The 23997-nt window shown below is 37.0% G+C and overlaps 1 protein-coding gene and 1 long non-coding RNA gene across 6 annotated transcripts; one reads left to right on the top strand and one right to left on the bottom strand.

Annotated features, from left to right (window-relative positions):
• Positions 1-9764: 9764 nt before the first annotated feature.
• Positions 9765-13264, bottom strand: LOC145116485 (uncharacterized). Of its 5 annotated transcripts, none has more exons than XR_013712121.1 (6): positions 13155-13264; positions 12614-13075; positions 11646-12519; positions 10531-11549; positions 10332-10432; positions 9765-10200 (listed from the first exon to the last, which is right to left on the bottom strand). It is a non-coding gene; the product is annotated as an uncharacterized LOC145116485 (long non-coding RNA). The 5 variants fall into 5 exon arrangements; XR_013712120.1 differs by having other exon boundaries at positions 12614-12833; positions 12994-13198; XR_013712119.1 differs by having other exon boundaries at positions 12614-12833; positions 12922-13198.
• Positions 13265-21510: 8246 nt separating this feature from the next.
• LOC145112777 (actin-depolymerizing factor 1-like) lies at positions 21511-23820 on the top strand. Its single transcript, XM_079048904.1, has 3 exons — positions 21511-21676; positions 23046-23311; positions 23398-23820. The coding sequence occupies exons 1-3, from the start codon at positions 21674-21676 to the stop codon at positions 23546-23548; spliced, it is 420 nt and encodes a 139-aa protein (XP_078905030.1). The 5' UTR covers positions 21511-21673; the 3' UTR covers positions 23549-23820.
• The last annotated feature ends 177 nt before the right edge of the window (positions 23821-23997 follow it).

Below are 23997 nucleotides of genomic sequence, written 5' to 3' on the forward strand. Positions count from 1 at the left end.
GCGGGATTACTCACTCTAAGTCTACAAATCTTAATTATAAATGACCCTTATGTATACACTAAGCCATCATAGCTTACCTGTTAGGGTTTCAAATTTTATATAACTGTTGTGATTTAATTTGAACGGAAGAGTAATCATAATTATAGATAATTATCGGGGTTTGGAAGCGTACCAAAATATAGCAGGGTTCTTTGATGCTTTCCCATGTATTGGGATCAAAATCCTCCTGCTCCGCCGTCGTTCTTCTCTGTTGGACAATCCCTCTTGTAATGTCCTATTTCACCACAAAGGTGACATATGGGAATGGTTCCAACATTGGTAGTTGAAGTGATCAACTCAACCGGAGTTCTACAGATGCGGGCGGTATGCCCATTCATGTTGCATCTATTGCAATGCAGCTCTCGACAAACTCCATGATGATGGTAGTTGCACTTGCTGCAGTGTGGGAGGTTTCCTAAGTACGGCTTGGTAGGTGCTAGAATAATAGGGCTGATGGGGGTAGTAACTGCCCCAGTTCGTTGCCCTCTGTTAGGTTCTTGAGTTGAACAACTCCCTTTCGTGTTCTCGAACTTTCGTTTAAGGATATTAGGCTTAAGGTTCGAGGTGTTCTTACAAGTAGGTGCTTGTGGCTGTACTTGGCCATCACCACGATCGGGGTTACCGATAGCATTACTACTAACATTTGTATTGTTAGCATTAAGGTGTGCCATGACAGCTACTACAGCTGCTATGACCGCAGCTTGAAACGTAGCCGCATCTATCTGAAGGATTGGTGTTTCGCTGGTGGGTTGGTTTTACTTCTTTGGAGGCATGATTCTGTTACATGATAAGAAAATGAGCTCGTGAGCGACTATCGTGTCTCTAGATGTCTTCTAACCATTTGTATCTATGTATTAATCTTTCATTTTGTTATATTGTTCTTAATGATTCGACCTGCATCCCTATGATGCAGTCCTGGTGAGGAACAGGAATAAGTTTCTAGAATGGTTATGAACTGAGTATTATCCAAACTAAGTTACCTTGGTTTGGTGGATATCGTTTCCCAATTTTCGAAAATATTCGAAAACAATTCATAACGGTGTCTACATAAAATAGACTTATGAATTTGAGAAGTAATCACTATCAATTAAGATTTCGTGATCTGATTTATTGTTATTAGCTGTGACAGGAAAAGAGGATAAGCTCCAAACCTAATGTGAGTAATTAAATCACTAACTCACTAGATTGAACTGATTTACTAGTTATAACTTAGATGAAAAGGTGCTCGAACACTTCACATGAATCATGCGTGGTTTTCCTTTGTTCTATTCTGGGTGGTAATGATTTGTTCTCTCCTGGTATCTATAGGGTGTCCTTCTCCTCTGTAGGTATATTGAATTCCCGGGCTATCTTACTTCCGATTCTGATACTGATCCCCATTACTCCATAATGAAGATTTTGAATCTAGGAAGTTCATGCGAATATCTCATTGGTGTCCTTAATAGGGTAAAGGCACTAAATGATTTCTATAGTTTGTTTACTTCTCCTATGTTTCTTTCTTGGGATTCTCCTAATGAAATTCTGTTGGATCCTCCTTGATTCTTCTATTGATTGCGGGAGTAACTATGTTTATCTAACGGGTTTATTCTCCTATGTTCCTTTCTTGTCCTTCTATAATCACATGGTGTGTACCGATTATATATAATCCAGATCAAATAGACCTTTGAATAAGTAATCCTACTCTAAAACCACATCCAAACAAAGAAAAGGAAGTAGAGTGAAAATCATATATCGGGAATATCGGGGCTTCAAGCCTTGCTTAGGGTTCGAGACTTGATACCGGGGCTTTAGGGGTTGTATATGAGCTTATGGGAGTGGAAAATGTGAAAAAGGATGAAAATTGGGGTGAAAAAGTGTAAAAATTCGGAAGCCCTCACATGCATATATATAGTCCGAAGGTTCGGGCCCGGAGCTATGCGAAGCTGACACACGTCGGACAGGTGGCTTACTTCGGACCGAAGGCTCACAAGGTGCTAGGCTCGGATTGGACCAAACCTCGGTCCAATGGGAAGGGGCCACGTGCGAAGGAGGGTGTCCGAGGGGTGTCTCCGGGGCATCTCATGCGAAGTTGTTCGCTTCTAAGTGGACCTCGGCTGCGGTCCAATCAGGAGGTGCCACGCATGGGTTCGGTCCACTCAGCAGCTGCCACGTGCGAGGGTGACGTGGCATGCGAAATTGCCCGATTTTCCCATTTTTTCTTTATTTTTGTGCCAAACTTGCGAAAATCATAACTTTCGCATACGAGCTCCGTTTTTGGCGTTCTTTATATGCACGCATAGGTAAAATCATACTCTACGACTTTCTTTTAGACTTCGTCGGCTAATTTTGACTTTATTTTTAATATTATTATTTTAAACAGACCGGGACGGGAATCCGTTATAAATTCATAACTTCTTCATACGACGTCCGTTTTTGTCTGTCTTTTTACCTTTGTACTACTACCGACGAGATCTTCAATTCTCGTTTAGGTTGTGTAGGCTAAAAATCGTTCGATCTTTATTTCGAGTTTTTGTTGTACACTGTTATACCGAAACTTAGAAAAATCATAATTTCCTCATACGAAGTCAGATTTTTCCGTTCTTTTTATGAAAGTTCTCGGTTTAACATAAACTACAACTTTCATTTAGATTGTTAAGGCTAAAAAGCCTTTTATCGAAAATTCAGTTTTTACACTGAACAGTGTTTTGCCGGTTTTGTCGCGGATTTTCGATTGGTCATAACTTCTTTGTTATAACTCGGATTTTAGTGTTCTTTATATCTTTGGAAACCTTGTTACAAACTCTACCACTTGGTTTATCCCAATTACGATTATTGATCAATTTATTTTTGACCAAAATTTGACTGGTGTCACACAAGTCGAGTTCAAAATCGACTTGATCCCTGGATCAAACCCCATATCCAAATCCCCATACCGTTTAGCACCGGCTGAAATGCAGGAATTATCCAGTCAACTGAACGAACTGCTAAGTAAAGGATTCATCAGACTGAGTTTCTCGCCTTGGGGAGCACCAGTCTTGTTCGTGAAAAAGAAGGATGGATCAACTGTAAGGATCGAGCTACTTCTCAAAGACTGATCTAAGGTCGGGGTACCATCAGCTGCGAATTCAGGAAGGATATATTCCTAAGACGACATTTAGAACTCACTACTGTCACTACGAGTTTGTAGTAATGCCCTTAGGTTTGACTAATGTGTCAGCGGTGTTCATGGACCTAATGAACCGTGTGTGCCAACCTTACCTGGATAAATTTGTGATAGTACTCATCGATGACATACTAATCTATTCACGAAGCAAGGAAGAACATAGTCAGAATTTACGGCAAGTCTTGGAGACGTTAAAGGCACAGAAACTGTATGCAAAATTCTCGAAATGCGAATTCTAGATTCGAAGGGTAGACTTCTTGGGACACGTAGTCAACGAGGAAGGGATACACGTGGACCGTTACAATGTCAAGGCGATTAAAACTGGGCAACACCAAGAACACCGACAGAGATACGCCAATTTTTGGGCCTTGCTAGCTACTACCGGAGGTTTATACATAATTTTTCCAAAATCGTAAAGTCGCTCACTACCTTGACTCAGAAGGAAGTGACTTTCAACTGGGATAATAAACAAGAAATTGCCTTCCGAACGCTTAAACAAGCCTTATGCAGTGCTCCAATCTTGTCTCTCCCAGAAGGGACCGAAGACTTTGTGGTCTACTATGATGCATCCAAGAAGGGCCTACGATGCATGCTCATGCAACGAGGAAAGGTCATCGCCTATGCCTCAAGACAACTCAAGACTCATGAGGTCAATTATACTACGCACGACTGGTGGTTGTCGAGGCCAACAAAATTAATAACCCTATATCTTTTATACTAAAATAGTGTATAGTGGCAAAGGGATCGTATCCACAGAGATTGGTTCAATTTTATAACTCTATGAAAAATCTCTTTGTAATAGTACTTTTAAAATGACAATAAAAGTAAAAATGGGGGTTTTGATCTTTTGAAACACTTGAAATAAACTAGGATTAAACTAAGATTTAAATAGACAATTTCAACAAAAACAAGGTTTTGATGTAAAAGCAATAAGAGAAAGATGGTCGACTTTAGGTTTCCTCACTTTGACTTTTGATGAACATATCATTAGAATCTAAAGGTGCAATACTTGTTTTAAATCCTTAATTTGGCTATAGTAATCCAAGAAGCTTGAGATTACCTAGACCTTTCTTAGTTTATGAAATGGTTAGAGAAGCTCATAACACTTTCCTTAGTCAAAGTCACAATTCCCATTAAGCATGTAATTAGTGAAAGTCAACAAGCATTAAGCACTAAAAAGTTGCCAAATCCAAAAGGAGTCAAATGCTTTCATTACCATGTTGGAGGAAATGTTTTATGATTGTGTGAAGCAAAACTAACACAAAAATCATATGTTGCTTGCTAATTTGAGGATCTTTTACTTAATCAAGAAATTAGCCAACTAATCACCACAAACACATTTAAACTCATGAATAAAAACATATAAGTAGTGATAATATGTTAAAACACAAAACATTCCAAAAGATTCAACAACAAGTTTATGGAATCTTCAACATTCAACAACTAGTCAAAAGATTTCACCAAAGTCAACCAATTTTGGTTTAGCCTAACATGGCTAAACACAAGAAAACAAAGTTAGAAGAGATTGTACCAAACTTTGAACAAGATTAAGAGCAAAAATGATGAAGTTCTTGGCCTTCAAGGTGCTTCAAAATCTCCAGAGAATTTGTGAGTTTTCGGATGTCCAAGAGTGTGCTAAAGTGGCACACCAACCTTCCTAATATAGAGCTCCAAGTAAAATTCCGAAAATACCCAGCAGGAATCCACGCGGGTCGCGTGAGAGTGACGAGTTTTTGGCCTTCTTCAAGTGTTGGGCCTCCACAGCTTAACCACTGGCTCAGTTTGAGCCCGATCAGTTCCTAGACCATTTTTCTTCAAGATGTCTTCAATTTGAACCCAATTTGACGTCTCCAAATCACTCATAGCTTCCGCAAACACCCGATCATCAATCTTCACACACTCGAAAATTCTCCCGTATCTTGCAAATTTAAAGTTAAATTCTCCCATGCCTTCAAGTAATTGACAAGCCCACTCCTTGCATCACATCCATAGCCATTAAGCCCAAAATCCTCATTGTCCTCCAAGCCCAATCGCCTCCCAAAGATCCCGCTCCGCTAGTCTCCAAAAAATCTGCAATTATGCTCAGGAAACTAGAGAGTACCCGAAATAGTCATAAAATAACAAAAAAGAAAATATGCATGAAAATTAACTAAAATGCGAATGAAATATGCTAAAATAAACTATAAAAAGAAGTAAATAAAATGAAACTATCAACGACCTCGAATTAGGAGCAGTGGTATTTTCCCTGATGATCTAGAGACACTACATTTTACGACACAAAATGCACCATCTTCACAGATCATAAGAGTCTTCAGCGCATTCTCAATCAAAAAGAGCTCAACATGAGACAATGATGATGGGTAGAACTACTAAATGACTACGAATGTGAAATTCGTTATCATCCAGGCAAGGCCAACGTAGTAGCAGACGCCTTAAGTCGAAAAGAATACTCAAGTCGCCGTGTAAAATCATTAACCATGACCATCCATTCACACATGTCCACACAAATCAAGGAGGCGTAGCTAGAAGCTTTGAAACCCGAGAACGTCGCAGGTGAGGCCTTGCGGGGAATGGATAAAAACCTTGAAGTCAAGGATGATGGGGCTCGTTGCCTCATGGATCGAATATGGACACCGAGATTCGGCGGGTACAGAGACGTTGTCATGAACGGGGCTCACAAAACCAAATACTTCGTTCATCCCGGTTTAGACAAGATGTATCTGGACCTCAAGAAACTTTATTGGTGGCCAAACATGAAGGCAAAAATTGCTACCTAGGTGGGCAAGTGCTTGACTTGCGCCAAGGTCAAGGTAGAATACCAAAAGCCCTTGGGTTTGCTTCAGCAACCAGATATACCCGAGTGGAAGTGGGAGCGGATAACCATGGACTTCATAACCAAGTTGCCCAAGACGACGGGTAGACTTGACACCATCTGGGTGATCATTAACAGGTTAACCAAATCCGCACACTTCCTACCAACAAAAGAGACCGACGAGATGGAAAAGCTAACAAGGACGTACATTAAAGAAATTATACGACTACATGGGGTGACAATATCCATCATATACGACATAGATAGTAGATTTACCTCACGATTTTGGCAATCACTTCAAAAGTCCTTGGGAACCAAACTCGACATGAGTACAGCGTACCATCCCCAAACTGACGGGCAAAGCGAGAGAACAATTCTGACTCTGGAAGACATGTTGAGAGCTTGTGTGATAGACTTTGGTAAAGCCTGGGATACCCATTTACCACTTATCAAATTTTCATACAATAACAACTATCTCATTAGCATCAAAGTCGTGCCATTCGAAGCTCTCTATGGGCACAAATGTAGATCACCCCTGTGTTGGGCTGAGGTGGGCGACACGCAACTAGCAAGAGGACAAGTTTCTAATAGCACACTCACTGGCCCTGAGATCATACGGGAAACTACGGAGAAGATTGTGCAGATCCGTGAAAAATTAAAGGCATCCCGGGATCTGCAAAAGAGCTATGCAGATAAACGACACAAACCCTTGGAATTCCAGGTTGGTGACCGTGTTCTGTTAAATGTATCACCCTGAAAATGAATGATATGTTTTGGAAAAAGTGGGAAACTGAATCCAAGGTATATCGGGCCATTCGAGATCCTTGCTAGAATCGGCTCGGTGGCTTACAAACTCCGACTACCATAACAACTCGGTAACGTACACCCCACCTTCCACGTGTCCAGTCTGAAGAAGTATCTGTCCGACGAGACTCTTGTAATTCCACTCAATGAAATCGAGGTAAAAGAGAGTCTACACTTCATAGATGAACCTTTGGAAGTCATGGACAGGGAGATCAAAAGAACGAAATAAAATTTGCATACCCACAGTGAAGGTTCGTTGGAACGCCAAGCGAGGGTCTGAATTCACCTGGGAACGAGAAGATCAAATGAAACAGAAGTACCCACAACTTTTCCCTAGCTCATGAGTACCCACGCCCGAACTAATTTCGGGATTAAATTCCCTATAACGGGGGGATGATGTGACAACTGGCAGTTCTGGGTCAATCAAAGTCAACAAGTCAGCAGAAGTCAAAGAAGTCAACAAAAGCCAATTGATTAGAACATGAATTTAGAGTTTTTATCTTGTTTTTAGGGTTTTCGGTTTAGGGTCGAAAACTCTATGTTTTCGCTTTTAGAGTTCTCGGCTAGGACCAAAAACTCTTTGATTTTGGGGGTGCTGGACCGAGATCACTATGTGATTTCGGTGGTCTAATGTTGTTCTCGGTCGGAAAGAAAAAGAAAAGAAGAGTTGACTTAGTGATATGAGAGTTTCACCCTTTTAAACACAAAATAATATCCAGCAGGCATCGAGGATTTTATCCATCAAATAACAATGCAAACATCACTTCACCTTCCCATTCCTTAACTACGGCCAAGAACACCTCCAATCCCCCACCATTCCAATTTTCTTCAACTTACTCTGTATTCTCTCAAGAACAAAACTTTTCCTCGTTAGGCTAAATTATTCAAAGTGGTTCTTGACATTTTGGCAAGTGTTTTCTTCATAATCTAGTGTTACTACACACTTTTATGCTAGTTTCATCTCATTTACACACATTATCATGTGTTAAAACTCATAGGATAATACCATATTCAAAGAGTTCTTCAACCACCTTCAAAGTTCTCTAAGCATGAAGATATTCACCATCACCTCTTTATCCAACCACAACCACACTCAAGGTGATTTCATACCCCCATATTTTCGATTTTTTCATGTTTTAGGGGGGGGGGGCAAGCAATATATGGAATATTTACATAAATATTTGCATGTTTCATCCCTATGTTAAATATAAAGTATTGTTTGCATGAAATATGGTTATCACTAGTTCTTAGAACATTCATTGTGGTATGTTAGTTGTGAGATGTAAATCTAAGAAAAACAAAACATAAACTATGTTATATATTCATAAGAAAAAGGTTATAATCACAAGACTACAAAGACTAAGATTTTCTTTGGACAAAATATAGCTTTTCTAGCAAAAATAGTTATAACCTAGTTATTATACCATTTTTGCAGGATAAAACCCAAAATATGTTGTTTTGGTCATACATTTTGAAACTAGACAAGATATCAAGGAGTTAGTTTCACAAAAAGAAAAACTCAAGAATTTATCATTTGATGTAAAAATGGGTTTTTTAAACAAAAATGGACATAACAAGTTTATAACATCATTTTGTGAGTTTTAACTAAAAGTATATAGTTTTTTTTAAACATATGAAGCTATTTTGAGTTAAAATCTCAAAAGGGCTAGAAACAAGTTTTATCAAGTTTATATTTTTCTAGTTACCGGTAAATATCGTTAAAAAGGGGCAAAAACTATAAATGGATTTTTCATACCAATTTCTCATACTTATGTTAGATGTAAGTTTATATGATATAATTTGTTAAAAGCATATGGACAATATAACTATTACGTATTTATATAAATGTTTATATAAATGGATTTAACAAAACATTCGTAATAAACTATAATTGGTATAGTTTGGGAATCACTAATACTACACTATCATTTTGGACGAATCATATGATTATTTAAGGGTATCAATATACTTTCACTATATGGCCCTATGGGAGGGTAATACTTCCAGTAAGGGTTTCATTACACTAGACGTAAACATGTTAATACAATTTTGTGAGACACAAGCTTCGCCGTACCTACCAGAGTACACACTAAAGTCGTGAATTATAACCAGAGTCTCGGTAAGAGAGCGTGACACTTGTGTATAGATCTATACGGGACTGACAACCCCGCACCCAAGCTGTTAGCTACAGTTAGACCGACAGGTCTAGGGTGACAAATGTCTAACATTCCGACGCCTGAAGAACGTCGTAGCAGGCCACTAGTCGCTAGCATGGTCATGATAACTCACATGGGGTATTAACAATACATTTGGTTTACGGAGTTAACATACATTCAAGTAGTTTTATATAAAGATAAAACTTCATTATACTATTTTCCAGTACATTACTACTTACATTTTTGGTCTTTGGGTTTAAGACTTACAACTCATTTTAAAGAAAATATTGGATCTGAAAGCACACTCAATCATTTATACAAGGAAAAATTACCGATTTTTCACATAGAAAACTCTTATGAACTCATCAACCTAATTGTTGACACTTTTTCAAAACCGCTTGTATTCTTAGGAAATCAATAAACATGTAACCAAAAGGGTTTTAAGGATGGGGCGTCGTCGCGTCACATTATTTACTTTTGAACATATGTATTTAACATCAAGTAAACAATGTTTTGTGTACGATGTAAACTTTTAATTATCAATGCAATGGTTGTATGGCTTTGATCACTATTATTCATTTGTTATGATACTATACATGAAGTCATCAACCCCTGATGTTTCTGCCGTTCTAGTTTGGGGTGTGACACAATACCCGATCACAAGTTATAATCACTTGCAATAGTGACTACCCCACATGAAATGACGATTAGGGTTTCACATAAAATGACGATTAAGGTTAAGTAAGAACACTTAAACCATTATGGACTTAATCACTTATGGGTATGACTGATTAAGGTTTGACTTAGTCATTCTCGTGTGAAATAATAATCCAACCAATGGACCAAAATAAGCGCATGATCATTGTCCAAAATAGAGCTCCCCGATTCTAGGGTTTTTCACATAAAATGATAACTTGGGTTAGTGTTCCACACTTAACCCCTTAAGGACTTAATCCATTAATTCCAATATCGCATTAAGTTAATTGTAGAGAATTATTAAGTATTATTTTAAGTTTAAATAGGTGGGGACCCCCGCGTTGCGGGGGTCGGATGCGACAATTTTTTCCGTTGTTTGTTCTTTGTAAATGTCATTTGATCAACTATTGTTATGGGGCAAGTCAATTTAAAAAACATACACTGTCCCATTTTACTGTTATGGGCCCTCTTAAAGTTGTATCTTTATATAATCATACAGCTTACGACCACTGTAGTTCCAGTTTTCACATTTGCAGCTTTCCAGGCAACAGCTACCCCGGAAAAAAAAAGTATTTTCATAAATTCAATTTCCGAAATTTATGATCTATTAATGTTCATTCATTTTATTACCAATCTATATATTAAACATAGTAAAAGAAACATAAAAATTAACAAAAGTTACCTGGTGATTCTACAAATCGACGAAAAATGGCGGTGACAAATTCACCTAAAAAAAAGCTTCATTCTTGACATGTAGATTCATGTAGGTCTTCCAGCGAACAGCTGCTGTGCAACAATAAAAAAAATAAAAACAAAATTAGAAAATGTAATCTTAGACAACAAAAAAAACAAACATAGCATACGTCCGGTATAGAAGTTACCTTAAAGAATGGTGAAGTTGTGAAATCGGAGATTAAATCTGACGGCTGGTGTATCCATGGTTCTTCTTTCCTAAATGAGAATGCACTTGGGGCATTTCACTCGTAAAAATGGAAAAAAAAAATACATATAAATTGAAAGTATGTTGCCATTTGGGTCATTTTACTCGTGAAAATGGAAAATGCACCTAATAGCAATGTAGTTTGGTTTTTGGAAAAAAAAAAAAAAAAGAAATTACAAAAAAAAAACAAAAAAATGTGTAAATTCAAAGCTCGTTGCTATTTATTGCATTTAGCACCTAAAGATGGAAAAACAAAAAATGACTATGTACTTTGTTTTTTGGTAAAGGAATAAAAACAAAATGCAAAGTATATCGTTATTTACTCAATTTACTACTTAAATATATTCAACATCAATCTGAGTTCAAAACCGTTGAAATCAAAAAAAGATTAACTATAAAAACGATATGCAAGAGTTGTGTCATCCAAAATTGTTAAATTCAAATTTTTTAAGTACAAAAACATTATGCAAGGACATTTTCGTCTAAAACTGTTAAAATAAAAAAAATTAACTATAAAATTAGTATGCAGGGGCAGTTTGGTCTAAAAGTGTTGAAAACAATTTTTTTATAGTTTGAAAACTATATGCAGGGATAGTTTCGTCCAAAAATCTTAAAATCAAAATTTTTAACTATAGAAACAGTATGTAGGGGAAGTTTGGTCCAAAAATGTTAGAATCAAAAATTTGTAACAATAAAAATAGTATGTAGCAGCAGCTTTCAGATACATTTTGGTAAATAGTTATGTAACTAAAAAAACAGTATATAACATATAAAAGACGGAATTGAATTATGTTTATTAGGCCACGGAATGGAATCTCGGATTCCAATTCCAACGGAATTGTTATTACCTCAATTGTTATATCTGTATCAACTATTTAGCCTTAAAAAGAAGTAAAGATCAGCAAACCTGGATAGCCAACTGAGAAAAGTGCCCAAGATCAGCAAACATGGCCACCGACCCTAGAAATAAAAGTAAAACAACATAAGTTTTATATTAAAAATCGACACTTTAGACAAAAGAAGGACAATTTTGAATTTATATAAAAAAACGCTTACCTGTGATGCATAATAAGATACCCCCTAAAGATTTCCAACCTCCGGTTTGCGTTTTTTTGAGGAATCTATACATGTGAAACGGAGATAAAACCTTATAAATGTGAGAATTCCAATGAAAAATATTGTGTAACCTGATTGAACTGATGCATAAGAGAAATAAAACGACCATAGGAGCAAATAAGAACCCGACAGGAAAAAACTTAGTAAACTCAACATTGTAAAAGCAGAAAAACTTAGTAAACTCCTAACAAAAAATAAGTTAGTTCCAGAATAGATTTTTTTTAAATATTGGCAGAAATCCTGGAGATAACTGCAAAGGAAAAATTATGGAATGACTAAATATGCAAGTTGCTGCATTCAAGTCTCTTCTACAAATTTCACCGCCACCATCATCCTAAATAGTAAATACACACAAAAACTAAGATTACAATCCACACGAAACCCAAATAAAGAAAGCTGTGAAGTCTATTTTTTACAGTCATGATATCACCTGTAAATGAAAATAAGTACATATTGTACTTACTCATTCTACAGGTTAGACAAGTTATTGAGGCGCTTAAACACTTTTTACCAGTACTTAATGCAACTGCTCGACCTTGCCAATCAATGAATCTTCTTTGGTCCAACTTCACAATAGTTACATGAACACGGATCCAAACATGGGATTATAGATATAGCTACATGCAGTCTTCCTTCGCACATTGTAATTAGTGCTTAAGTTAACAAACACAAACATCAGGAAGAACAAACTCCAAATAAACATCGCCCAAAAGAGATAAGAGCATAAGAAAAAATTGATACCATATATTGCAGTGAATACCACCTGTGGTAACCCTCTCAGTAGAAGTGAATACATAAAATTAATTTCACGGAACTGTAGAGTGAAGAAATAAAATCAGTTTTGCAAATGACTTCCATAGCAATCGACTTCAGAATCGTTAATTTGGAAGAAAAAAAAAAGTTCAAACCTGGAACTGTTTGCTGCTTGAAGGAGCTACCTTCGTTCTTGCTGCTTCTCTTTTTGTATAGTTGATATCGATGGAGAATCTGACTTGATTCGAAGCCAATAACCTTCTGTTTCGGCCTCATCGGTCTCCTCCTCCACAGCCCTACTCACCACCACCGAACATATGGAAGAAATAGGTCCTGCTTTTGTTGTTGTGATTGTTGGTGAAGATGGAGATGGCGCTAAGACGGTAGTACGATGTTAGATTAAAGTGTTTACCAGCAGTTGAGGCAGTGAGTGGAGAATCGGAATGAGAACATGTGACGCTACCTCACAATTGTCGTTCCTAGGGTCTCGGTCGATTGCAGAGAAAGGGGGAAGGAAAGGTGGATGGAGGCGAACCTGATAAGAGAGGCGGTGGGAACTGGGAAGGCTACGCAAGAAGCCGACGGTTGTTGCTGACGACTCGTCTGGCCTTTGAGCGCTGGTAAAGTGAGGAAGAAACCGGGAGTGTCATCTATTGATCACATACACACAAGTATTTGGGTTACTATGAAACAAACCTGTGCACCAACGGGAAATAAGGAAGCGTAGGGGTGGCGGACGCCGGTTCCGGTAGATATGAATTTAGGGTTCTTGGAGACTGCAGAGAGCGAGGTGAGAGAAGGATAATCTGGAAGAATCGAGATGAGGCGGTGGGTTGAGGTGGGGGCGGTTACCATGGTTGAGGATTAAACCCGAGGAACAGTACCCTGGTTAGGCACTATTCCTCTGTTACAGGAAGAAACGAACGATAGCTTATGTGGCCCTGGTCTGATCGAAGCTGAATCGGCGAAGCCATTGGAAGAGAGGAAGGGCGAGAAGAAACTGTAACAAAGAAACAAATAGAAAGATGGATTAGTGGATGTTAACATAAATACGGTTGAAGGGCCTTACCTCAAGCGATTGTGGATCTTTAGTCAACCAATCTTTGTGTGCATTCTGTGTGGGATTCGATGATGTTGGTAAATGAAGTCGGGGTCGATAGTAGGGAGATGGAAAGGGTTGTGAAAGAGGAGTTGGGAAGGGTTAGATGGAGAGGAATCGATAGATAATGGAAAAAGCCGAGATTCCAGAGAGCGAATCAATCGGTGGACGGTTAAAGTAAGATGGATCGGTGGTGGGTTCTACTGCATCATATGGCGGTGGATGTAGTAGCGGTGGTTTGTTATTGGAAGACGAAGCGGTTGTACGCATATTAAGGGAGAAGCCACTCATATTGTAGCGGCAAAGTGACACACAAACAAAAATAGAGGGACCGAAAATGTAATTTAAGGGGCCAAAGTTGGCCAAAATGTCTCAGGGTTACTGTTAAAACTTTTTACAACTTTAATATATATATAATAATTAATAGTTTTAATGCGGGTCCCGACCAACTCCAAGACTAGGGTTTCTTGACATTAGAGTTTTCTAAACCCTAATTAGAGTTTCTAACTCCTAAGTTAGATAACTAGTTAATTAAATAAATATATATGTGCTTATAAATCGGGCACCACCCACTGCCACCTCGGGCAGTGGTGGTCGGCGGCGGTTCATGGCGGCAGGAGGCGGAAACCACCATTGTTATGGCGGGAGTTATAAGTTTTTAAGTCCAAACACACACATAATCACACAACCACCGAAGATAGTGGCTAGTGGCGGTAGAACGGTGGCAACCACCACCTCACGATGGTGGTGGAGGGGTTTTCCTTGATTTTTCGGCCAATAATTGTTCCTACAACATCACGCTATAATACACACGCATATTTACACCATAAAACACACACAATCACCTCCCACGGTGGCTGGTGGCGACAACCACCATGGTTGGCTGCCATGGTAGGTTTCATCTTCGTTTTACGGCCATACTTCGCCATCACACAAACAGAAAACAGAACCCACACACACACATGAAAAATTACATACAAACACAGCACACACACACGAACACTCAACAACGGCGGCGAGCGGCACCACCTAGGCGGTTATCGTCGGTTTCGCGCACGAAGGAAAAGGGAAGAAGCCGCAGAAAGCACTTATTTTCCGTGAAATGAAAGCAACAACAACATCCCATAACATCCAACTCTGATTCCCTTACCCAACTTCTCTTCTCGTTGGAAGTGACAGCAGCAAGGCGGTGGCTGCTCGGTTTCACAGCAGTCAGTCACCATGAAGGAGACGGTGGTCCGACAGCCCTTGGTTCCTTCTTCTGACCGTAGCGCTCCAGTATGACATTGAGGGGGAGGTATCGTCGGCCAGCTAAGATGGTGGCGGTCGAGTTTGGCGGTATAAGCGACAGAAGTTAGCGATGGCGGCTGGAGCATAAGGTGGCGGCTACCAAAATTAGGGTTATGGTTTTGAGGATGCTCTTTTAAATGAAGGAAAAGAAGAAGGTGACGGGCCTTAACCCGTCTTTGATTCAACGTATTCCGAAATTCCACTTTCAGTACATCCTTCCCCAATCTTTTTCAATTCGAGTCCATATTTTACTCTTTAGCCCCTGCTTCCAAAAAACTATTCAATACAAGTCCAATTGTTACAATTAAGACTCCAAATTTTCGAAATTATAAATTTTAACTCCCATGGCTAACGCTGATAAATTATTACAGATTTAGGGCTAAAATAAAATAATGTATAAAATACATCTCGTGGTTTTAGGGTTTATTATTTATTTATCTATTTATCTTATTTATTTACTAATTTTATTTAATTTAATTTATTTATTTCAGTTTAAATGAAATGTTACAAGGCCTCTTAAGAATCTTAACAGGCACAAATGTGTTGTGGTTCCTAGTGGATGAGCTCACAATTTGAGATACTTTCTTTTTAGAATTTTCAATGAATCTAGAGTCATGTCTTGACCTACTTTCCTTTTTGAGGGCATTTTTGGCTTCTATCTTAGGATCGATGACATCTTTCCTATTTAACATAGGTTTCTTCCAGGAGTCATATGATGACTTGGAAGATTGGCCAACAAATGGGTTGTTAAACGTAGGCTTGATTGGCACTAAGGTTGTTTTTGAAATCACTTGAGAATTAGAAACACAAGAGTCAGATGAATAATCTACTATTTTCTTCTTATACGTCACTATCAAAAGATGCTCAGACAAAATTTGATTTATCCGAGTCAGGTCTAGCTGTCTCCGGAATAATTACCTCAACAACATAATTGTTAGGAGGACTATCGTTCAGAATCTGAACTGCAGTATGGGTGATGCTAGGGAAGGATTTTGATGTCTGATTCAGGTCCAGGGGTATCAGAGGCGAAAGAGCCGTAGAATCAGGACACTTAACGATTATGGGTTGAAACTCAGGAATCAGACATGAAAACCGGTCTGAGGTCTCAGGAAGGGGTAACAATGGTGAGACATAGGTATCCGAATATGTGTGGTTCAGAATGTCTCCCATAAAAGTTAGATCTCGTAACCCCTTTAAGGGGCAAGCAATTGGTTTCGGAAACTCGCTTCCGAGACCAAGCGCTTTGGACCACGGACGACGAAATTATGAGTTACCCGTTTAGTGGCTTTAAGAATATCTATGGCATGATGTAAAGCATCAATTTTGGCATTCAGACGTTTGTTATCAGAAATTAAAACATTCATTTCAGAATAAATGGTTTTAAATTTGTCTTTAAGAATGATACAATCATCTTGTGACATTACAAGTTCACGTTCTAACAACTCTATTTTAAGCTTCCTATCCTCGAAACATAACTTAAGACGACTCAATTCACTTTCCATATTCTCACTCGCTTCTACGGTAGACTCATAGGCTTTATAGATGATGTTCATATCTGACTGGATATGGGTTAGATATGGTTCACAAAGAGATAAATCAAAATTATTATAAGTAATCATAGATTTTACATGTTGAACGATGCTTCGATCTGGTGGATCGTTGGTTGCCATGTAGCAGAAATTTTGCTCAACATCTTCATCATCTCCTTCTGATCCAGATGACCAGTAGCCTTCATGGCATTCGATTGTCTGTCTACCCATAAGACACATATTCCTTTTAGAAATCACATCATCTTCATCACCAGATGACCAATACCTTTCCACATCTCCTGATACGGTGGTGACGAATGCTTTCTTGCAGCCATTTCTTGAGCTCGGCTGACATAGTATGCATAGTCTTTGATCTTTGGTTTTTGTATAGCTTCAACCATACAATCTTTGGCAAAGTGATTTCCATGACCACACTTGTGACAAACGACCTTCGGTTTGTCTGACTTCGGATTATCACGGGATTCCGAGGAGTGACTTGGTATCGCGCTGTTTGGCTTGTAGGCAGGTGGGTTTTCTTAGGGTTTAGGAAATGGTTAGGGATTAATTTGACGAGGAGCTTGGAAACGGTTGTGATATGGTTTGTGAGTGGGGTTCCATGGTCTCTTGTATTTCATGGACTGCAAATCAAACTCTTGTTGAAAGCGAAGTTCGGAGTCCATCGCTTCAGGGTCGAGGTCTCCATCAAACTGATAGTTGGAATGATAAAGAACATGTAAAGTTGGTGGAGAGGGTTGAACAGATGGAATGGGAGGGATAACAATTTTGAACGGTTCCAAAGCAGAGGGGTTCAAGACTTGAGGATAGAAAGAACTAACAAGAGCTAGAGGACCTCATGTGAGTTCTCTAAATGTTTGAGCAACATTTGGTTCATGTCCTTGAAGCTCGTCAAACAGTTGGTAAAGCTTCAGCTTCTTCAGAGATCCATTACTTTGAAGACACGATTTCACGTTTCCCCATCCTTTACCAAGACTATTGATGAACGTGAGATTGTATTCTAGCGGAGTTCGGACAATCCCATGAGCTGTTATGTTGTTGACGATAATTCGGTATCTGTTGGAATCTGATGCAACTGATTAACCGGGAGTGGTGGTGAAGGTATCGAACTCGTTGACAACTGAGGTTAAACGTTTATCCTTCATGTTTTCTGATCCCTCGAACAGGTATTGGAGAGTGTCCTAAATATATGTAGCATATTTGTACAACTTAATGTGCTCAAAGAGAGAAAGACGAACACCAAACACCATCTCGGAAAATGTAACTTGATCTGCACACAGTTTTTCTATGTCGGTAGCAGTGAGAGGTGCCTGATGTTGTTCATCTTGGCCCATGAGAGTTGTAGCAACATCTCTTACGGTTTGTCTTACCGGAACATGTGGACCTTCTTTTACGGATCTCCATATTTCTTCACCTTTTTCCTTACCAAGTAAGAACCTTTCCATCCTGACTTTCTAGTGATCATACTCTTTAACAACTAGCGGTGGGGCATGAGAAGGGAAACCGATGCTATTTTCTATTTTCATTGAATACATTTTTTGAGAATTAGGAGCAACCATTGAAAATAAGATATTAGAGCAGAAGTGGTATATAGAATAACTTTTATCCTAAACACAGAAATGATTGAAACACCAAGGTAATTTCAAATCAACTATAATCTATTCTTATGGATTCAAAGGACAACCACTCAATCTCTGATACCTATTGTGAATACAATAATCAATGCGTAAGGACAAGGTTTGAAAACTCAAACCTTAAGTTAATCTTTAATATCAACGTCTGCTCTTAATGTAAAGTTCCAGTCGAATCTAGTAATACCAGTTAGGACTTGAAGTAGATATTCAACGAAGTATTCAAGTAATAAATGAAGAAAACTTAGAGTATAATCGATGCAAAGATATTTTAGGAACAAGAAGAATGTTATGAAAGAACTTTGCTTTGAAGGTAAAGTGAGAGTGATATGAAGAGAATAATTGATATTCCTGGATTATAACATAAATTGTTCACACACTTCAAAATGGAAAAACATTCACTCCTTATATAGTGAAGTAAGAGCATAGTACAAACCGATATACATTCATAGGACTGGTTAATAATTAGTGTTTGACAAACTGATATCTAAAAGATACAAAAAAGCAAGTCATATGAACTGTTACACCAATAATAAGACAAAATGCATTAAATACTTAAACAAACTTCGGATCTCGGAATTGCCCTTCATCTCAGATTGATCTTCATCTCGGAACTTCAACTCATCTCGGACTCAGCTGACATCGAAACTTGATTGCTTGAGATTGCTAGAGGTTCACTTTTCATGATTCAACACTTATCACTGAGTTTATCCGAATCTGATGTGGTAATGCTGATTTTCTATATGGTAATGTTGATTTATGTAATGCTGATTTGTTGATATGGTAATTCTGATTTATGTAATGCTTATATGGTAATTCTGATTTATGTGATGTTGATATGGTAATTCTGATTTAGTTGCTAAAAAATTAGGTATTGAGCTTTTAAAGTTATTAAAATAGTATTTTTAGCCTAAAACATAGCAATTTTTTTTAGCAAACAATCCAATTTTAAGCTTATAGATCGGGGGAACGGGGGCGGGACCGGGGGCAATGGAGGTAATCGGGGGCGGGATCAGGGGCTATGTAAACGGGGGATCCAGGGGCGGGGGCAACAACTAATTTTGGGGGCGGGGGCGGGGGAAGCTATTTCCTCCCCCGTTTGGTCCCGTTGACATCCCTACATCTATTATTTTAGATGTGCATGTGACTTGTATGTGACCGAGACACTACGAGTATGGGTTTATGAATCCAATAGAGTTGGCTTGTATGTTTTTGTAAAATATATTCTAAACTTCTTTTTACATTTGGGAAGTCTTGCAATTGCAATCTTTACCGGTACTTACGTGTTAAAAAAAAAGATTGGTGTGTTTTATGGCCTATATACTATGTGTTTCAACATGTGTTAAATGCGCCAATACCATATTTTCCCTTGGGTTTAGCTTCATAAGTCCCTTAGGGATGTAAGGGAATAGTTATCATGAAAGTAAATAACTTCTTAGATCCATGTCATGCATTGCATTGTTTGTAATATTTTTTACCTTATGATGCTTATTAATATTTTATATGATTATAAAAATGTACTTTGTTTCAACATACAGGGCATGATCGGCAGAAATACCTGGTAGCAAGTAGCTTCTAACTAGCAGCGTTTTGTTAAACGTTATGTCAAGTAACATTTGGATTTGGAGCGTTTTGTTTAAAATAAACGTTATAAGATTGTAGTGCCAAACGGGACTTTCTGTTCAAAATGGAGCGTTTTGTCAAACGCTAGAATCTCGAAGATCTCAAACGCTTCATGTCGAACACGCCGATATTCAAATTGAAGTTATAGTATATGATTTAGATATTTACGGCTTCAAAGGTTATGATTATTTCAAATGACCCACACGATATGTGTTTAAATACATAACCCAAACACCTACATATTCATGACATGTGTTTTGTTGTGAGATTGTGTTGTTAGCGGTTTTGATTGATGTTATTTCAACTATTATGTGAACGGTTTGGGTATGTAAATCATGAAATCAATTGAAATATTCGAATGGGTGTTGGTGTTGTCGTGGGAAGAAAATCCGCAAAGACAATTTAGGTTTAAACATCGGGATATTAATTGATTTTTTGCACTTGGATGAAACAAGGCTCGGATGAAATAGGAACCCTCTATTATCATGTTTAACAATAGTCGATTGTTTAGGTTATTGTCGACCAACATTTTGTTGTGTATTTATTTATTCATTTATATTGGTTTTGGTTTTCTCTCAAACAAGATCCTATCATATTAACAATAATATATTGTATGGGAATATCACACATAAGGTTTTACATTTATTTTAGACACTAGTTATTTTTTTAGTAACTACTTGTGTACTTACATATACTCTTCAACTATGATTGTTTGAAATAAAAAAAACAAAATAAAATCGTTTTTTTATCAAAATATAAAATATATCAGTACAATGTGAAGTTTTAATATTTGATTGTTAAATGTTCAAATACCCCAAGAATAAGTGAAATCTACATATGAACAAAAGATTATGTTTAAAGTTATTTTTGGCAATGTATTAAAAGTCAATATCGAATCGGTATGATAGATTAGTTTTCGGTTAAAGTTCAAACCTTAAAAATAACATAAAAACAAGTTGTAGATCATTTTAAATACATTAAAAACCAATTATCATAACTTTGACATAAATTCACATACATAAGAAAATAAAATAAAATATAATACTGAAACAAAATATAGTTTTAGATGAATATACACATTTCAAAAAGTGTCGTAATATTTGTCATGTATTTTTATTCAATTTAAGGGAAATATAAATAAAAGTAAAAAAGACATCAAAGTTTGTTATGCAAAATACTTTATTTCTTTTTGTTTTTATTCAATTTAACTTGTTATACCGGTATTTTTTTTATTTTTTATTTTTTATAAAAAACGGGTAGTTGATTCCAGTTCATAAATAGACATAAAATCAATGGTAGTTGAACTGTTCTTTTATCCGGTTCTTAGTCCACCGATTCGACCCGACGGTTCGAACCGATATTTAAAACATTGATTTTTGGATAGAAATCAAATTTTTAAAGATTTGAGCATAAAAATTTCATAGTCCTACGTTTTTTAAGGGTATAAGATAAATGAACCATAAAAACTTTTTTGATGATTAGGGAAAAAAGAAAGTAATAATTTTGTCGATGACCAAACTATCCCTAACCCTAAACTAAAATAAGTTTCACATGAAAGCATCATTGCTTTATTTTTCTTTCTATCTGACACAAAAGCATAAAAGAAATTAAAGCATAATTGTTTTTCTTAATTTCCAAATTAAGAATGCCCAACAAAAATTGTTATCTTTTTGTTAAGGTAAGTGGTCCTTCTGAAGCCATTAATAATAAAAGGGGCTATTTTGAAAGAAAATCAATAACAGAAGGGTTGAATCGTAATTCACATAAATTAATTTGATATTTATTTTAAGATGAGACTTGAGAGACGAGGGTAACCACCGATATAGCGAGGCCCGAATCTCTCTGATTATTATCTTCGTGCGCACTACTAAAAGTCTTTTCCATCACCACATTCATCCTCTCTCTCTCTCTCTACAAAAAACACGCTTCTGTTCTTCACATCTTCTCATATCCACCGCCTTTTGGTTTTCTCTCTCTACAATTCTGTTGATTATCGCCTCGATCTTCTCCGATCAATCGCCTGCGACCATGGTTAATCTCTTCAAATAACATTTCTCTTACTGTTTTTACTTCGGTTGACTTGTTACATGACATATCTGTGTACTTTAGTTTTCTTCCTTTAATCGCTATTATACTGATTGTTCGTTTTTAATCTATGCATGTGTTTCCATGTGAATGCATCGAATTATGTTTTGTTTAGTGTTTTGATGTTAGGTATTTGATCTGTTATAAGTTCACTTTTGATGAATTTGAAACCCTAGAGTTGTAAATGGATCCAGATTTGTTACATATTCTGATGTTACTTTTCAGATTTGGATCTGATTTCAAAACTGAGTTGTCTGACTTAGTAGCGTTTAATCTTATTACAGTGAAATCGTGTAGTTCTTGTTTATTTTCGTACAATTGATTTGGCAGCTTGGATAGGCTGCAGTTAGATAACATCGTTTTTTTCTCTCTTTTATGATGAACTTATTGCTTGTGTATGTATGAATAAAATGCTAATTTTGTACTAAAATGATGTTGTTTGGAAACTTTTATTGGTGCTCATAGAGAAGCGATCTGCTAAATTTAGGTATAGACTGGATCGGTTTTGATCTGTCAAGTGCTTGCTATTATTTGTGTAGGTGATGGTTAGATCTGACTGATCCTTAGGTATATAGCTCTATAGGAGGGTTTTGATCTGTTATTCTCATTTTTCACAAACTTTTATCATATCCTGTTAGTCCTAATTACTTTATCTTCTCTGTACTTTTCAAGTTTTTCCCCACAAAATCCTTTCATCAAATTTGCCTAACAGTTCTTTATTCAATGATGCTTTGATACAGTTAGAAATTTAGACCCTGTTATTATAAGCATGAATACTCTTTCAATAGGTATCCCGTTAAAACTAAAATTTCTATGTGTAACATTGTTGATGAATCACATGAAGCTTGATTTGAAATTCATGATGATCATCTTAAGATGTAATTTTATATATATATATATATATATATATATATATATATATATATATATATATATATATAAAGGTCGTCTTAAAGGCACTATGGTGTTGAACTTGCAGTTACCATTGATCTAATTGAAAAAACATAGAATTTAGCCATGACACTATAGTGTGAATTTCCAAGCATGGTAGTTGGGTGCACCTTCTTTGTATGGATGATAAAACACATTCAATGCATTTACTCATTCTTTCCTTGTGTGCTTATGAAGATGAAAATGATGTTATTTGCAAGTAAATGCAATTTCTATTTAAATCCAACCTTCAATAAACATTCTATTTTTAATTAGTTGTAAATTATTTGCCCAAATGTAATGGAGCCAATAATATACTTAGACTTGGGTAGTGGAAATAGCAGAATAATAATGTGCTTAAAGTTATGATATGGAAATTATGTAGGCAAATGCTGCATCTGGGATTGCTGTGAATGATGAGTGCAAGCTAAAATTCTTGGAGTTGAAGGCAAAAAGAAACTTCCGATATATAATCTTCAAGATCGAGGAGAAGCAAAAGGAGGTCCAAGTGGAGAAAGTTGGGGAGCCAGCTGAAAGCCATGAGGATTTTGCTGCTTCTCTACCTGACAATGAGTGTCGATATGCAGTCTTTGACTATGACTTTGTTACTGCTGAGAACTGCCAAAAATCCAGGATCTTTTTCATTGCCTGGTAATTATTATTATATTATAAAAGTGTTTTACTTTTACCTTCCTTGATGATGTTTAAAATAAGTAATAAATGTTTTGATTGATTAGGTCGCCTGACACTGCAAGGGTGAGGACCAAGATGATTTATGCTAGCTCCAAGGATAGATTCAAGAGGGAGCTTGATGGGATCCAGGTGGAGCTCCAAGCAACTGACCCAACAGAGATGGATCTTGATGTGTTTAAGAGTCGTGCCAATTGAAATTCAAATAATAGTGGATTTTAATAGCTTGTGGGGGTATGGTTATGGTATGTGTTCCTTTGAGCTAGCTGGTTATGGATATGTTTCTGGTTTGTCTTTTGAAAAAATGTTATTTTCGGTGATATTCGTTACTTTTTAACTTTTTCTTTTTTGGGCTTTCGACTACGGACGTTAGCAAATTCAGTGATCTTTTGGGGGCAAATATTTTGTTATGTGGATTCTTGGATATTTAATATTTTGATGATGATATCATATTACTTTTCGGTTTGTTATATCAACTTGCATACATTTGATTGTTGTTTCATGCGGTCTAAGTTGCCTTTTTCCTATCAGCCTACGACACACTCAACCATTCATCAATTTCCATAAACTTTTTATTAACATCAAAGGGGAACGAGTTGGGTAGTGAGACACTTTATATAACAATAAAAAAATATAAAATTAGAGCC

The sequence above is a fragment of the Lactuca virosa genome, chromosome 5, assembly GCF_052849685.1.
Source record: "Lactuca virosa cultivar CGN04683 chromosome 5, Lactuca_virosa_CGN04683_v6, whole genome shotgun sequence".
In the NCBI taxonomy this organism is placed as follows: domain Eukaryota; kingdom Viridiplantae; phylum Streptophyta; class Magnoliopsida; order Asterales; family Asteraceae; genus Lactuca; species Lactuca virosa.

Bases quoted from the DNA above. Each gene is read 5' to 3' on its own strand.
- LOC145112777 (XM_079048904.1), top strand. The intron at 23,312-23,397 runs GTAATTATTATT...TTGATTGATTAG, and splicing joins AGGATCTTTTTCATTGCCTG to GTCGCCTGACACTGCAAGGG.